This window comes from Pituophis catenifer, unplaced genomic scaffold (assembly GCF_029215685.1).
Source record: "Pituophis catenifer annectens isolate HBS135680 unplaced genomic scaffold, rPitCat1.0.hap2 SCAF_7, whole genome shotgun sequence".
In the NCBI taxonomy this organism is placed as follows: domain Eukaryota; kingdom Metazoa; phylum Chordata; class Lepidosauria; order Squamata; family Colubridae; genus Pituophis; species Pituophis catenifer.
The window spans coordinates 74,597,489-74,613,300 of record NW_027256887.1 but is presented as its reverse complement, the minus strand read 5'-3'; the positions used below and the strand labels follow the sequence as shown (position 1 = coordinate 74,613,300).

General features: G+C 39.5%; 1 protein-coding gene across 1 annotated transcript in view; it reads right to left on the bottom strand.

Annotated features, from left to right (window-relative positions):
• Window positions 1–15,812, bottom strand: part of IPO8 (importin 8) — a 50,832-nt gene that overhangs the window by 12,716 nt on the left and 22,304 nt on the right. Inside the window, exons 11-20 of the mRNA XM_070946796.1 lie at window positions 15,327–15,403; window positions 14,436–14,552; window positions 13,229–13,318; window positions 12,216–12,381; window positions 10,080–10,240; window positions 8,196–8,321; window positions 7,825–7,891; window positions 6,179–6,304; window positions 2,954–3,051; window positions 464–559 (exon numbers count right to left, since the gene is read on the bottom strand). Of these exons, the coding sequence (XP_070802897.1) occupies window positions 464–559; window positions 2,954–3,051; window positions 6,179–6,304; window positions 7,825–7,891; window positions 8,196–8,321; window positions 10,080–10,240; window positions 12,216–12,381; window positions 13,229–13,318; window positions 14,436–14,552; window positions 15,327–15,403 (1,124 nt within the window). The remainder of the gene's footprint in view (window positions 1–463; window positions 560–2,953; window positions 3,052–6,178; window positions 6,305–7,824; window positions 7,892–8,195; window positions 8,322–10,079; window positions 10,241–12,215; window positions 12,382–13,228; window positions 13,319–14,435; window positions 14,553–15,326; window positions 15,404–15,812) is intronic.

Here is a 15,812-nt window from a genome sequence, read left to right as displayed (position 1 = left end):
TAAATATTGTCAAGAAGTGAAGGCCTTCCACTTGGGAAGTCCTGGGGCCTTAGATGCTTTAAGATCAAATGGAACATTATTTTCACTCAGCTGAAAGCTGCCTTTCATGCATCTGTGGAACTCTTCAGTAATCTTTCCCACGGTCTGCAGATCCTTGTACTGCAGTGATGTTTAAATTTTCTATTGTTATTGAACTCTGACTGAGGAAAGGCACGCCAGAAAAAATTTAAACCAACCCCACTTCCCTGATGGCTCAAACAAGTGAGAAAGGAGGAATAAGGAACCCTTTTCAAAACAAGCTGGATTCTATATATGAGACAATCCCAAAACAAAAAAAAAATGTGTCTACAAAGCACAAGCTTCACCCCTCCTAAATTCTTTTTCTTAGACATACAGGTCTCCAAAATTCCAGCTGATGCTTACAATCCAGGCAAAGAAAAAAAAAATTCCAATCAATAATTACCTGATCAATACCTCTTCCTTTGCACTGCAGTATAATAATCTCTAAGAGCTTGGCTGCGTGGCACTCAGCATCTTCCCCTGCATCTCCAGTTAGGACCTGTCAAAATAATCAAAGATCATTTTAACCCTTCAGATTTGTTGGGGAAAAAAAATTGACATTTTTTTTTTTTGGTGATAAAAAAAAATGCTGCAACACAACGTTTAAAAAAAATGTTTCATTGAATTCATGTAATATTTGACAGAGGATGGTAGAGGACAGGAAGGCCAGGAGGAACGTTGTCCATGGGGTCGCGATGGGTCGGACACGACTTCGCAACTAACAACAACAACATTTGACACTTTTTCTGAATAATCAGATGCTTGAATGAGTTTCCTGACACCTGAAATCACTAGATAGAAAAAAAAAAGCATTCAAACACAGAAGTGCCAATTATGTGACTGGTTTTGAAAACTAGGCAAGGTTATTTCTGATCAGGCAATAAAAAAACTCTTTCCATATTGTTTCAAGAAAACACGAAGTCAACATGAGTGAAGTTGAATTTCAAGGAATTTTTATGTTATACTAAAATAAGACATACAGTTGTCCTGTCCAAGCATTCGGCCTTAATGAAGAGAATTGTTGTCTAGTATATTTGAATGTGACAAATCTCCAAGGGACCAGACACTTGTTTTGCCTTAATGTCGAATCAGGATTAGAACACTGAGAATTGGTGATTTCAAGGTATTTCCATAATGGATGTACTTATTATATTCCAACATTTTATTTATTTATACTACTTTTACTTATTCATCTTGAATATTGCCAAATCCCCATAGATACACAGCAGTTTACAAAATAGTTAACAAAGACCTCTATTAGCCATTTAAAAATGTCCACGGTAAATAATAAACGACTAATAATTAATCAAAATTGATTCTATTGTAAACAATAAGTGATATATTTTTTTTTCAACTAGGACCAGCATTTTCCAAATCAGATCAGATCTGTTTATAAGAACTGTTTAAAAATAAAAGATTCCACAGGAATCGATGAATGAAGTGAAGCAAGCGAAGCCACATTTTTCATTCTGTTCTCAGGTCCGGTTTCTCAGATTTATAGAAGCTCAATAGAGCAAAAGTCCATTTAATCCAAAACTCGTGAGTCAAAAACATCAATCCCCATACAGAGCAATCTACGCTGCACAGACCTCCATGAGCTACAAGCAGCATAAATAGCAAGCAGAGCCTCTCGTGATTCAAATGTAACAAATCAAGGCAGAGCCTTTTGCAGCAGGAAGATAACCCATATTTTCCTCAGCAGGTAGCAAGAGTGAGCATTCAAGAAGAGACCTCATATTAGTGAAAAGCAGGAGAAAAAAAAACCCCATAGGGTTGTGAAAACAAAAATGACAAAAACATTCTTGTGAATGTACGATATGAATGCACTATATGGCAAAAGGAAAGAAAATAAAGAGCTGGAAAGGGTTCCCTCAAGTGGAAGAGATTCCCCTCCAGCCGTGATGGCGAACTTATGGCACATGTGCCACAGGTGGCATGAAGAGCCCTCTCTGTGGGCACACTAGCTGTTGCTCCAGTCCAGCTTCACTGCACATGCGTGCACGCCTCTCACCGGCCAGCTGGTCTTCGGGTCTCTGCTGTACATGTGCAGAGGTGGGGTGCATGCAGGGGGCGCACTTGCGCAGGGCGTGAGGTGCATGTGCAGGTGGTGGAGGTTGGTTCAGGAGGCCTTCCAGGCCCAAAATGCGGTGCGGGGGGGGGGGCTCAGGCGGCGCCCCCCCATGCCCCATTTGGCTTTCAGGTAGGTGCAGGAGGCTTTCCAGGCCCAAAATGGGGTGAGCCCCCCCCCGCACCCCATTTTGGGCATGGAAAGCTTCCTGCACCAGCCTGGAAGCCAAAACGGGGTGTGAGGGGGGCACATGCACCGGGGGGGGCAGGGCGCATGCATGGGGGGGCTCATGCGCGGGTGGCGCTTGCATTACATTTTGGTTCGGGCATATGCGAGTGCATTCGTGTGTGCATTTTGGGCACTCGGCATCAAAAAGGTTAACCATCACTAACCTACAGTTTTCAGAAAAATCCTGTTTTAAAAAATACCCCCTTCTAAATCATTACACGAACAATGATGCATATTGTCAGCAGAAAACAAGGGCAGGCATGAGCTCTTAGTTATAAAATTTGGAAATTTAACTGGAGACGTCTTTTATTTGTTTCTGTCTGTTCTGGCCTTTACATAACTACATTATATTACACTTGTGTTCTCTCATGAATAAGTCTTAAATGTAAGCCTTCTTACCCTAAACCAAACACCTTAACCAATAAACCACATGTACTACAGACTGGAGGTCTGAATAATGTAACATTAAACATTAAATTATTATGAAAGTTAAGCTAAGCATGTCTATTTTTAATGGGCACCATACTTTTCATTCACGTTCTCACATTCACCATAGACAGCAGGTTGATCAAAGTATGAGCAACTTCGAAAACTTACCTTTTTACACATAGTATAAATTATCTCCAAATTTTTGGAATTTGACAATAAAATATCAGTATCAACAGTGACGTAGTTGTGCAATAGGGGCATCATATCTAGAAGGAGAGAAAAGTTCATCCTGAGAATGATACAAATTAATTTACCCCAGGGGTGAAATGCCACCGGTTCGGACAGGTTCGGCTGACTGGTAGCGATGGCGGCAGATGGTTTGGAGAACTGGTAGCAACGGCAGCGCAAGGCTCCGTCCACCCGTTCAGTCATCATTACTTCCTGGTTTTAACCAGGAAGTAATCTGCTTTTTACCCTCTGTGCATGCACTTCCGAACCGGTAGGGAAGGTAAGTAGATTTCACCCCGATTTACCCTACAGAATTATCCTTGCTTTGTTTTATAATCACTCACTAAATTCATTCATTTGTAAATTATTTAAAATTCTATATTTAGCAGATACACCAAGTCATGACCTGTCAATGTATTGTAAAAAGATTTATTGGATTTATTCAGGCCCTCCTAAGAATTTCAGAAAAGTGTACAAGACATGATCCCACATCATGCTCACAAAGACTCCAGATAACCTTTGTACCGCAGCGGAGGCTCAAAATCCCAATACAAACTTCCCATTCTCTTCATTACAACGTATCAAATAATATAAAGCAAATAAAGGAAAAATGAACGTAGCTAATACAGATTGAATTATTTATTCTGGGCTAAACTTTCATTTTTACAGTCAGGTCCAGAAATATTGGGACATCGACACAATTCTAACATCTTTGGCTCTATACACCACCACAATGGAGTTGGAATGAAACAAACACAATGTGCTTTAACTGCAGACTGTCAGCTTTAATTTAAGGGTATGTACATCCAACTCAGGTGAACGGTGTAGGACTTACAGCAGTTTGCATATGTGCCTCCCACTTGTTAAGGGACCAAAAGTAATGGGACAGAATAATAATCATAAATCAAACTTTCCCTTCTTAATACTTGGTTGCAAATCCTTTGCAGTCAATCACAGCCTGAAGTCTGGAACGCATAGACATCACCAGACGCTGGGTTTCATCTCTGGTGATGCTCTGCCAGGCCTCTACTGCAACTGTCTTAGTTCCTGCTTGTTCTTGGGGCATTTTCCCTTCAGTTTTGTCTTCAGCAAGTGAAATGCATGCTCAATGGGATTCAGGTCAGGTGATTGACTTGGCCATTGCATAACATTCCACTTCTGTCCGTTCAAAAACTCTTTGGTTGCTTTTGCAGTATGCTTTGGGTCATTGTCCATCTGCACTGTGAAGCGCTGTCCAATGAGTTCTGCAGCATTTGGCTGAATGTGAGCAGATAATATTGCCCGAAACATTTCAGAATTCATCCTGCTGCTTTTGTCAGCAGTCACATCATCAATAAATACAAGAGAACCAGTTCCATTGGCAGCCATACATGCCCACGCCATGACACTACCACCACCATGCTTCACTGATGAGGTGGTATGCTTAGGATCATGAGCAGTTCCTTTCCTTCTCCATACTCTTCTCTTCCCATCACTCTGGTACAAGTTGATCTTGGTCTCATCAGTCCATAGGATCTTGTTCCAGAACTGTGAAGGCTTTGTTAGATGTTGTTTGGCAAACTCTAATCTGGCCTTCCTGTTTTTGAGGCTCACCAATGGTTTACATCTTGTGGTGATCCCTCTGTATTCACTCTGGTGAAGTCTTCTCTTGATTGTTGACTTTGACACACATACACCTACCTCCTGGAGAGTGTTCTTGATCTGGCCAACTGTTGTGAAGGGTGTTTTCTTCACCAGGGAAAGAATTCTTCGGTCATCCACCACACTTGTTTTCCGTGGTCTCCCGGGTCTTTTGGTGTTGCTGAGCTCACTGGTGCATTCCTTCTTTTTGAGAATGTTTCAAACAATTGTTTTGGCCACGCCTAATGTTCTTGCTATCTCTCTGATGGGTTTGTTTTGTTTCTTCAGCCTAATGATGGCTTGCTTCACTGATAGTGACAGCTCTTTGGATCTCATCTTGAGAGTTGACAGCAACAGATTCCAAATGCAAATAGCACACTTGAAATGAACTCTGGGCCTTTTATCTGCACATTGTAATTGGGGTAATGAGGGAATATCACACACCTGGCCATGGAACAGCTGAGAAGCCAATTGTCCCATTACTTTTGGTCCCTTAACAAATGGGAGGCACATATACAAACTGCTGTAAGTCCTACACCGTTCACCTGAGTTGGATGTACATACCCTCAAATTAAAGCTGACAGTCTGCAGTTAACGCACATTGTGTTTGTTTCATTCCAACTCCATTGTGGTGGTGTATAGAGCCAAAGATGTTAGAATTGCGTCGATGTCCCAATATTTCTGGACCTGACTGTATATCAGTGTGTAGCTGCTGCTAGAAAACTTATTTTAAGAAAGGGACAACATTGGATCAACAGTGGGCATAGATAACCGGGGGGGGGGTATGTCTTCATTCTAATCCTCCCAGTGGGGGAAGATATTGCAAAATGTCCATTCCCACCCCACTCTGGGGCCAGCCAGAGGTGGTATTTGCTGGTTCTTCCGAACTACTCAAATTTTCCGCTACCGGTTTTCCAGAACCTGCTGGATTTCGGACGGCCCCCGACCTCTGCTCTTTCCGCGGTGGCCTGAAGACATGGCTTTTTCAGCAAATCTCCTGATCTGCTGGGAGTTTTTAATTTAACTGTTGGGGATTTTAATTGGATTATTTTAGCATTAACTTATTGTTTGGTTGTTTTTATTGTTGTGAGCCGCCCTGAGTCCTTCGGGAGAGGGGCAGCATATAAATATGAATAAAATAAAATAAATAAAATTTCACCTCTGGTTTCCAGTCTTGTAAATGACATAAAGCAAAATGGGATAACTCTTAAAAGTCAGATGATTCATTGAATACATTTTGAATAGCTCAGCAGGCAAAACCTGAATACGTTCCTGATCTTCCCCACAGCCAGCAAAATCTGACCCCAATACACAAATTTGTTCGACTTCGGCATTTTAAAGGCACACAACTCTACATTGGATACTTAAGCAAATCTAATCCTGAATTTATAGCACTGGGGGAACAAATCAATGTGCTTCCACTAAGACAAAGTGACAACGGAAACTCACAACTTCCCAAACCACTGCTAGCCAACATTCTTCTACGTTCAATTTATTCCTGCTATTGATCGGTGCTCTTTTTGAGCAAACGGCAAAGCTTATTACCTGCAAAGTACTCAAAACAATCCTGTTGAAACACTTCATATAAGACACCCAGGAGGTGCCACATTTGGGGTGAAATAAGATGGCATGTCAAGCTGTATGCCAGAGAAAGAATTTCTTCGTAGAACTCTGAAAGGGAAAGGGGGAAGCAAGCAAACAGACATAAGAGATATAGAAACCATGCCTGCAAATGCCACCCAGCCTATTAAAAGCTAATTTAAGTGAATTAGAAAAGATCTTCGTATTCTGACAACACATTTCCCAGGTCTGCTTGGAGGCTAGCACCACATTTATTGGAATTGTACAGTCTTAAGCCTGGAATTAAAATATTGCATTTGCTAGATACCAATAAGGATACTTTAGTGGGACTAAACAAAATTCCCTATGACTACACAATATGCCTCTAAATTTCCTTGAACATGGAATAAATAATGCCTACAGGTTTAATTTCCGTTTACTAATGTGCCTAATATTATATGAATGTTTATTTCTAATTAAAGCATATCTCAATATTTTTGGAAAGAAGATAGGAATGACTTAGACTGCAATAAGGAAAACTTTTGAGAGACAGCTAGTTCTGAGGTAAGTTTATTTAAACTTAAACTAATTTTCCTTCCAACTGCAGCACTTAAATCCTAAAAACCACCCTGGAGGACTGAATCTTTGCTGGAACAGATTAGGAGAACCTGCAAACGTGGTGGGAGAAGTGACCATGAATGGACACCTCTGCTACTCATAGATATTTATCATGGGATTCTACTATCAGTGATATAACAGGGAAGAGATGGGAGAAACCAAGCAATATGTCCCCACTATTGTGGAAATACCCAAAGGCCATCCAGATTCTAGAGAAGAATTTTAAATATAAGCAGTCAACTTTAGGAATAGGCCATTGACAAAGGGTGATGTCGCTTCCCTCTAAACCTGCTACTTCAACAATTATTCTCAACTTTTTTCCTACAGGAATTATATTTAATGATATTCTTTCACAGATAAGATAACATCTTATCTAAAATCAATGAGCAGTGTTCCAATATTTGAGTGGCTGCCACAAAGAAGAAGGGGTCAACCTATTCTCCAAAGCACCATAGGGGCAGGACAAGAAAAAAATGGATGGAAACAAATCAAGGAGAGAAGCAACCTAGAATTAAGGAGAAATGTCCTGACTTAGAACAATTAATCAGTGGAATGATTTGCCTTCAGAAGTTGTGGGTGCTCCATCATTGGAGGTTTTTAAGAAGAGCCTGGACAGCCAGTTGTTTGAAATGCTATAGGATTTCCTGCTTAAGCAGGGGGTTGGATTAGAAGGCCTTCAAAGTACCTTCCAATTCTGTTCTGTTCTGAAGAAGATTTTAAGTCCAATGTAATTTGAACTGAAGTCCCATTTGTCAAGTTTCACATTCTTATCTTTGGTTCTATTTTCCCGCCCTTTTCTCCAGCCAGAAATGAATTGGCTATAGAACATGCTGCACTCTAATAGTGAATAAATGATATACGGTAACTTCATAGTAACTTTGGCTTAAGTCTAATCTAGATGGGGGGGGGGAATGGACAGGAAGCTGTATTGTTACAGCAGGGTAGAGAATAACTTAACTCTCTGCCACATTAAATAAGAAAGCAAATATTGTCCGGATGGCTTTTCAATGTACCTATTACATGCTTCTGCAAGACAAGACCAATGATTTGCAGGCAAATGCTCTCCAGTTGTTGAGTTATCTGAAGAAAAGAAAGAAGCCACTTAAGTAAAGTAAAGAAAAAAGACATTTTTTTCTTAAATAAGCAACTATTCTAAAGCAAAGAGTTTTCCTAAAGTAAAGAGTCAAGCAAAAAGCCCTCCATATTTAAAATATTTTACATTATTACTAGGTGAAAACTGCATGCAAATGTCTCATACATTTGTTAAGTCTATGGTGCCATCTCCTGGCATGCCCTGTTTCCTTCATTTACTGAAAGAATTTCTGTATCGCATCTTATTGCAAAAACTCTTGAATTCAGTTTTCAAAGCGTTGAGAAGATTCACCTCCTTGTGATCCTGCACGACAGTTAGGATCGTGTCAATTGTATGCAGGATCCCCATGGCCATAACAGTTTTATCCTCCATTTCTTCATACTCTTCACTCTGCAGAACTTTAACAAAAATCTCTGCCTAAAGAAATTAAACGCAGAAAAATCTGACATCATAAATCACAAAATCCTTGCGTCAACTTCAAATTTGCATTTTGACTTTTTTGAATAATTAGAGATTTGCTTCCTCCCCCTCCCCCCAAGTGAAACAACACGGACTTGTTTGTTACTTTTGCATAAATGTGGTACTCTTGCAGTCCACTAGCACAGGGGTCTCCAACCTTAAGCCTTGAGGACTTCAACTCCCAGAATTACCCAGCCAGTAAAGCTGAAAGAATTTCAGCCAAAGCTAGCTGGGGAATTCTGAGACTTGAAGTCCTCCAGGCTTAAAGTTGCCAAGATTGGAGATCCCTGCACTAGCAGGTCATTCATGTTGGTGTCATTTTGCATTGCTTTCTGTTGCATTAAGCTTACAGTGCAACACTTTAAAATAGAAGGAGAAAAGAAGGGAACCTATGCATATTTTGGCACTATTGCTATTCTGGATAAAAATTCAGGTTAGGGAATATTGACTAAGGTAGGCCTGTCAAACTGGTGGCCCGCGGGCCGGATACATCACGCACAGGCCACACCCACCCCGGGTCCGCAAAGGCAAAAAAATGTCACAATCTGATCCATGACGCAATCGAGTTTGACACCCATGGACTAAGGGATTTGTGTAAGAGAGAGATTTAGGATGTATGGAATTAAACTGTCTGAAAAACAACCCTGTGGCTAAAGAGTCAAATGAGGAAAAGAGGAGAATCCAGATGAGGTGTTAGAGAAATTTCACAGACACTTTTTTTAACCCTTTTCAAAATTAGCACAGAAAATATTAACATTCAAAAAGGATATTCCAAAAGGGAAATAAAGGCAGTGCTGATTACAGTGCATTTGCAGTGTTCTAAAATTATTCCTGAACTGAGCTGGCCCCTTTAAGCCCAAGAACAATGTTCTTTTATTATGTTCAAACTGCAAAAGGTTTATCTGCCTGTGTAGAATCTAACTGCTAACTTTTTATAGTGGTGTGTGGGAATGACCTTGGGAAAGGGGGGGAGGAAAGAGATAGGAAAGGATCAGATAAGGTGGGAGAGTCTGCAGCTGCAGAAGGGGCAGAAAAGGAAACTCAGAAAAGATTCTGTCTAACTTATCAGGGTGTGAAGGAAACAGCAGGAGATTTCTGCTTTTAGACTTGCATAAGATTCTGTTAATGTAGCCTTACAATAAAGTAGGATTAGCTCATCTGGTTGCTTGGACTACCTGGGAAGGCTGACACTGTCAAGCCAGAGTACAGATAAAATATTGTCTGGAACTTACTTGAAGAAGCCTCACTTCGCTCTCATTCTCAAGTCTTCAGGGACAGGGGGCAGGTTTAATATGTTTGTTTTTTTCCCCACTACAAATGAATGACATTATTTTCCTCCCAACAAGAAAATTAAGTCTAGACTAATCTTCAGTAATCTAAAGCAGTGGTGGTATTTAGCCAGTTCTATCCAGTTCGGGCAAACTGGTAGCAGCGGCTGCGGGAGGCTCCGCCCATCCGCCTGGATGTCATCATGTCCCCTTTTTGAAGCTCTGCGCATGTGCAGAAGACCCTGTGCATGCTGGAGGTGGCGCGTGTGCTCGCATTTGCGAACCGGTAGCAAAGGTAAGTTCATACCACCCCTGATCTAAAGTAATAATGGGATCATTTCAGGATGGCTGATACACCTCCCTTTGTAAAAATTACGTTTGCAGAAAGGGACTAAAACACGTTTTCTCAGTAGCCTTCAGCCAAAAAGGAATCCCCGCCCTCACTTACCAGATGCTGCGTCATTTCCACAGCAATTGTGGCTACTTCTTGGCTGTATTCACAAATCAGCTTCTGAATTACATTGGTAAGATCATCGTTCTGAGTCTCTCGAACTACAAGCAGCAGCTCCTGCATGACAGGCCTGATGTAGGGCTTAATGTATTCCTTTGCTAAAAAGAAACCAAACATACATTCAAACATAACACTGGGGGGGGGGGAAATTAAAATAGATACAGGAAGTCCTGGACTCACGGCCACAATTGAGCCCCAACATTCCTGTTATTAACTGAGACATTTGTTAAGCGAGCTTTTTACAACTTTTCTTGGCTGCGAGTCACTGCAGCCTTTAAGTTAGTAACACTGTTGTTAAATGAATCTAGCTTCCCCGTTGACTTTTGCTTGTCAGAAGGTCGCGAAAGGGGAGCACATGGCCCCAGGATGATGTGACTGTCATAAATATGAATCAATTGCCAAGCATCTTGGCTTAGGGCCAGGTTATTTGCGAGACCGCCTGCTGCTACCGATAACCTCCCACCGGCCAATACGCTCTCACAGAGAGGGCCTCCTCAGGGTGCCGTCGGTCAGGCAATGTCGGCTGGCGGCCCCCAGGGGGAGAGCCTTCTCTGTGGGGGCACCCGCCTTGTGGAATGAGCTGCCTCCTGGAATACGATTGATCCCGGACCTCCAGACCTTCCGTAAAGCCCTGAAGACATTTTTATTCCATCAAGCCGGCCTAGCCTAAATGGTTTTTTAAATTGGGATTTTAAATTTTATGGATTTGGGGGTTTTAAATTGGGAAGCTAGTGATTTAATTCTTTTTAATTATCTTAACTTTTGTATTTGTATGTTTTTTAATTTTGGCTGTTCACCACCCTGAGTCCCTTCTGGGAGAAGGGTGGTATACAAATTAAATTATTATTATTAATAATAATAATAATAATAATAATAATAATAATAATAATAATCATCATCATCATCATCATCATCTGAATTTTGATCATGTGACCATGGGGATGCTGCAACGGTCATAAGTCACTTTTTTTCCCCACTGCTGTTGCAACTTTGAATGGTCACTAAATGAATTGTTGTAAATCGAGGACTAAAACAGATTACGAGACAAATATCTGCTTGTCTGAGTGAGCTCTTAATTGCCCTTGGTATCCTTCTTTTGTCTTTGGTAACAATGTTCTGCATTTCTACCTGTCTATCTGCTTCTTTCTCACACAAAAATTGCATTGACGGGGAATGCTAGATTTGGAATCTTAAAAAATCATCCTATAAGAAAGAGATGCAAATCACTTCCGTACTGTTGACCAAAACCCCTAAATTCATAAATTTATAAAGTCACCAGGAAGACTTACTCTGATATAAATGCAATTATTATTTTTAAAACATTTTGAAACTAATATCTTTCTTTGCAGCAATCCCTGTCTCCAACCACATCTAAATATATATCCAGTTAGACAAAAACTGTGACAAAAGGCAGAGTAAAAATAGAAGCCAAAATAGTTTAATATTAATTTTTACGTATATTGGGGAAAAAACAAGAAACAGGATAATCCATAAACTAAGAAAGGTATTTGATAAGAAGAGGTTATGTATGTATGTATGTATATATGTATGTATGGAAGGAAGGAAGGAAGGGTCAGAGTGCGCACAGTGTGACTATGTGAGACAATCCAGGAGCAAATACAGTAAACAGAGGTTTGTATTTAAATAGTGGTTTTATCTACAAAGAATATATACATACACATACTTTAGTCAGACCTCAAACAAACAGCACTTGGCAGTTACAACACGGAAGCACACACGTAGAGAGAGTTACGCCCCAACAGGGCCTCTTCTTATTACAGGCTCTTAAAGTGATATCAGCCCAAAAACTTTGCTGATTCTTTCCTAGCATTACATCATCATAGCAGCTGGTCAGCTCTTAAATCATTACCAGGAAGGAAGGAAGGAAGGAAGGAAGGAAGGAAGGAAGGAAGGAAGGAAGGAAGGAAAAATGAACAGAGATAAACAACAGAACATTAAAAGTGAGATTCATTGCATACGATGATGGTAGGAAAAGAAACAAAAAAGATGGGACACAAAAACAGTCCATGAAGAGGAACTACAGTAGACAACCAAGAAAAGTGAAAATCAAACCTTGTTCCTGATGGCTTATCAAGGACTGAAGTGCAATGGCAGCTTCCATTTTGACAGGCATTTCTTTGTCTTCAATCAAGCTCTTTTTTATTAGTTCAACGGCATTCTTTAGATTGAGCTCATTGTGAAATTTTAAGGTGCTGAATGAACGAAGGGTCCAACAGGACTGCGGCAGAAGAAAAAAGGAAATCAGATGCTATTCAAGACCAGATACTCTTATAGAGAAATCATTTGCGTGTTAACAGTTCCGAGTTCATTATATTTTATCGTTTTCAAGGCAGTCCTCTCCACAACACAATCGTCCACCCACCCCAAAAGAATTCATAATAAAGCAGCATTGAAACCAGATACTGAGATTCAAAGAAATCTTTCTTTGTGCTCAAGGCTTTTCTATACACAATACTCTCCTTCACCTTCTATACTGTATGTAATTTAGAGGAAATATGGGAGACTGATAGAAATGAAGGACTGGAGTTACCTATTACATTCTTCTAGATAACAACAAATAAAATAACTACAACCGCATAAAATAGGATGATATATGAAACAGCAACCAAGATGCCATCTTGTGTGGCATTCTGGGAATCAGCCTATTAAAATGTATAAATATAGAATAATCTTTGTCCCAATCTTACAAAAGCTTACACAGAGTTCTGCTTCTCAATAATTATGTTAAAGAGAGTAGTAATTTCTGTCCCAATATAGCACTTATCAATAGCACTTAGACTTATATACTGCTTTACAGCCTTCTCTAAGCAGTTTACAGAGTCAGCATTTTGCCCCCAACAATCCGGGTCCTCATTTTACCCACCTCGGAAGGATGGAAGGCTGAGTCAACCTTGATATGCCAGCCTTCCAATCAAGCTTTACAGTTTCAGCATGAGAATGAGTAAGATGAATGTGTATTCTACTAAACACATTATTAGCTCTCTTTATAAACACCTATTTATCCCCAGGCACAAGCAGATAAGCCCAAACCATCATGAAAAAAGGCACATGTTCTATTCACTTACTCTTGCTCTTAAATATCCAAGATTTGACATGAATAACGGAAAGACATGATTCTGCAGCATCAATTCCATCTGATCCTTGAACACGCTTTTCTAATAGGGGTAATAATTAACAGAAAAAGAAGCGCCTTTGTCCCCATTTTTACATATAATAATTCTCACGTAATTCTTAAACGGTTACACTGGCTTTAAATTAATTTTCAGAAAACATCCTGATATCAGCAAAAGAAAAAGATAGACGCCAAAATGTAAAATTGAAACTACTCAAATAAAAGGACTTAAAATATCACACTACTTGGGTTGTCTAACAAAATGCAGTGACAATGTTTCTTACTGCAATCACCCCAGCCATGTGAGCCTGAACAGGAGTAATCTAACTGATTGACTAGCAATAGCACTTAGACTTATATACCGCTTCATAGTGTTTTTACAGCCCTAAGTGGTTTACAGAGTCTGCACATTGCCCCCAACAATCTGGGTCCTCATTTTACCCACTCAGAAGAATGGAAGGCTGAGTCAACCTTGAGCCTGGTGAGATTCGAACTGCCAAATTCCAGGCTGCTGGCAGTCAGCAGAATTAGCTTGCAGTACTGCATTCTAACCACTGCGCCACCGTGGCTCTTAAATAGAATAGATGGACAGAAGCCTACACGGAATGAGTACTTGTAAAGGATGTGGCTTTGCCATGACCAATTATTAAGAATTCTACAAGGGTATGCAATCACAGCATAACCCAAAGCTCAATTCCTAATACGAGAATTAGCTTGAGGAGATTTCCAATGTTGCATGGCTTCAGCACATGCCATGCAGATCATGAACTAAATATATAAGAAGCACTTTAAAATGTCAAGGTACAGACATGGACATTCACTATCAGCACTGATTCCTCTGGCAGGAGGTTGGGGAATTGAGAAATGAACTCAATTTTGTAGCAGGGAGCAGAATGCATTCAGCCAGCGGACAAATTCAACCTGCAATTTTTACAGAGGCTACAAAGCATCACTAAAGCATTTTTTTTTTTTTTTTTGGTTAAGTCCTGGCTCAGTTCTTGCCCAGCCTGACAGCTACAGAATCACTTCTGAAAACTTTTTAATCAAGGACACCTTTATGCAGCTGGGCTCTTTCATAAGGCTTTTATTTTGAAGTATCACAAATCCCGGGTGTCAAATCTCTAGAGATAAGACCATTTCACAAAACATCATTGTTTTACCTTCAGCAAAATATCTGCTAGTGATCCAATTACATACAATGCCCCGTCTTTCTTTCTAGGGTCAATGTTGGGCTCAGTGAGAATCTGATAACAAAATGCCATCATTTTTGGTAACACCTAAACAAACAGCACATACACAAAAAAGGTAAAGAAATGAAACCTCAAGCAAATTCATTAGGAAAGTCACTAACATTAAGATCAGTTTAAACTACTGTAGATGATTGTTTCAGTAAAACACATTGAACAATATATATTTTAATTTATAGCCTGAAATTCTGAAAGCTAGGTACTTTTTCCAGAATAAAAATTTATAAATTCTAGAATTGCCTTGGGGTCAAATAAATTGACAGTTGTCTTAGATGTGTTTTTTATATTTAAATAAAACAGTCAAGAAAATTTAGCAGAGTCCAAGGGAAATCTATTAATATCTCAATATTGGAGTGGAGAAAAAACTCCACTGTCTTCTGTGGGTGTACAAAATACTCCATGTATTTTCCCAGTTATACTATCTTAATAAATTAAAAGAAAAAGCAACTAATAAAGCTGTCCTTGGATGTCAAAAAGACCTGCCGGATCTGATGGCAAAGGAATGTGAGCCTGTACTCTGCTATCAACACAAAAATAAAAAAATCCTAGTAGATCTTAAGCCAATCCTATTCCTTACCTAAAAATAATTTAGTTACATACAAAGGTAGCATTCCAATTGTAGGAATGGTACAAGCTATATACTTAAGCTCGGAGGTCCTAAAGATAAATATGTATTTAATACTTCTTTTTCTACAACTGGAAGGATATGAATATAAATCAACAACTGCTGTTAAAGAACAGACAGACAACTACTATTTGACCATTTAAAAAGCCATCATATTTTGACAAAATTATGAGACGTACCTCTTTTCGTTTTTTTGCCGCAGTGCACAGAAGAATCTGGGCTGCTGTTGTAGGGGATGCATAATCGTCAAATACATCTTGAAAAATATGAAAAAGGATGTTACTACACAACCGTTGACAATTTAACAAATCATTATAAATGTGACAAAACATGGACAAGCTAGTAACTGGTTTTTCTGGATGCTCTTTTTTTTCTTTAGTATTTAAGAAAAGAAAGTAAAAGGGATAAAAAGAAAAATCAACAAGAGAAATATAAAGAACAAAAAACAGAAAATCAAAAGAGTTTTAAAAGGCCAAGAATCTCCATTACATTTTTAGACCTATCATTAATTGCACAGAATAAACATTGATCAGTTTTTCCCCCGTCTCAATAAACAGCCAATTCATAAACAGAAACAAATATATATATATATATATATATATCAATAGTATAAAATGGTAAATCTGGAGTCGGTCTTTCCATCATTGAAAAATAAGACTTTCTTC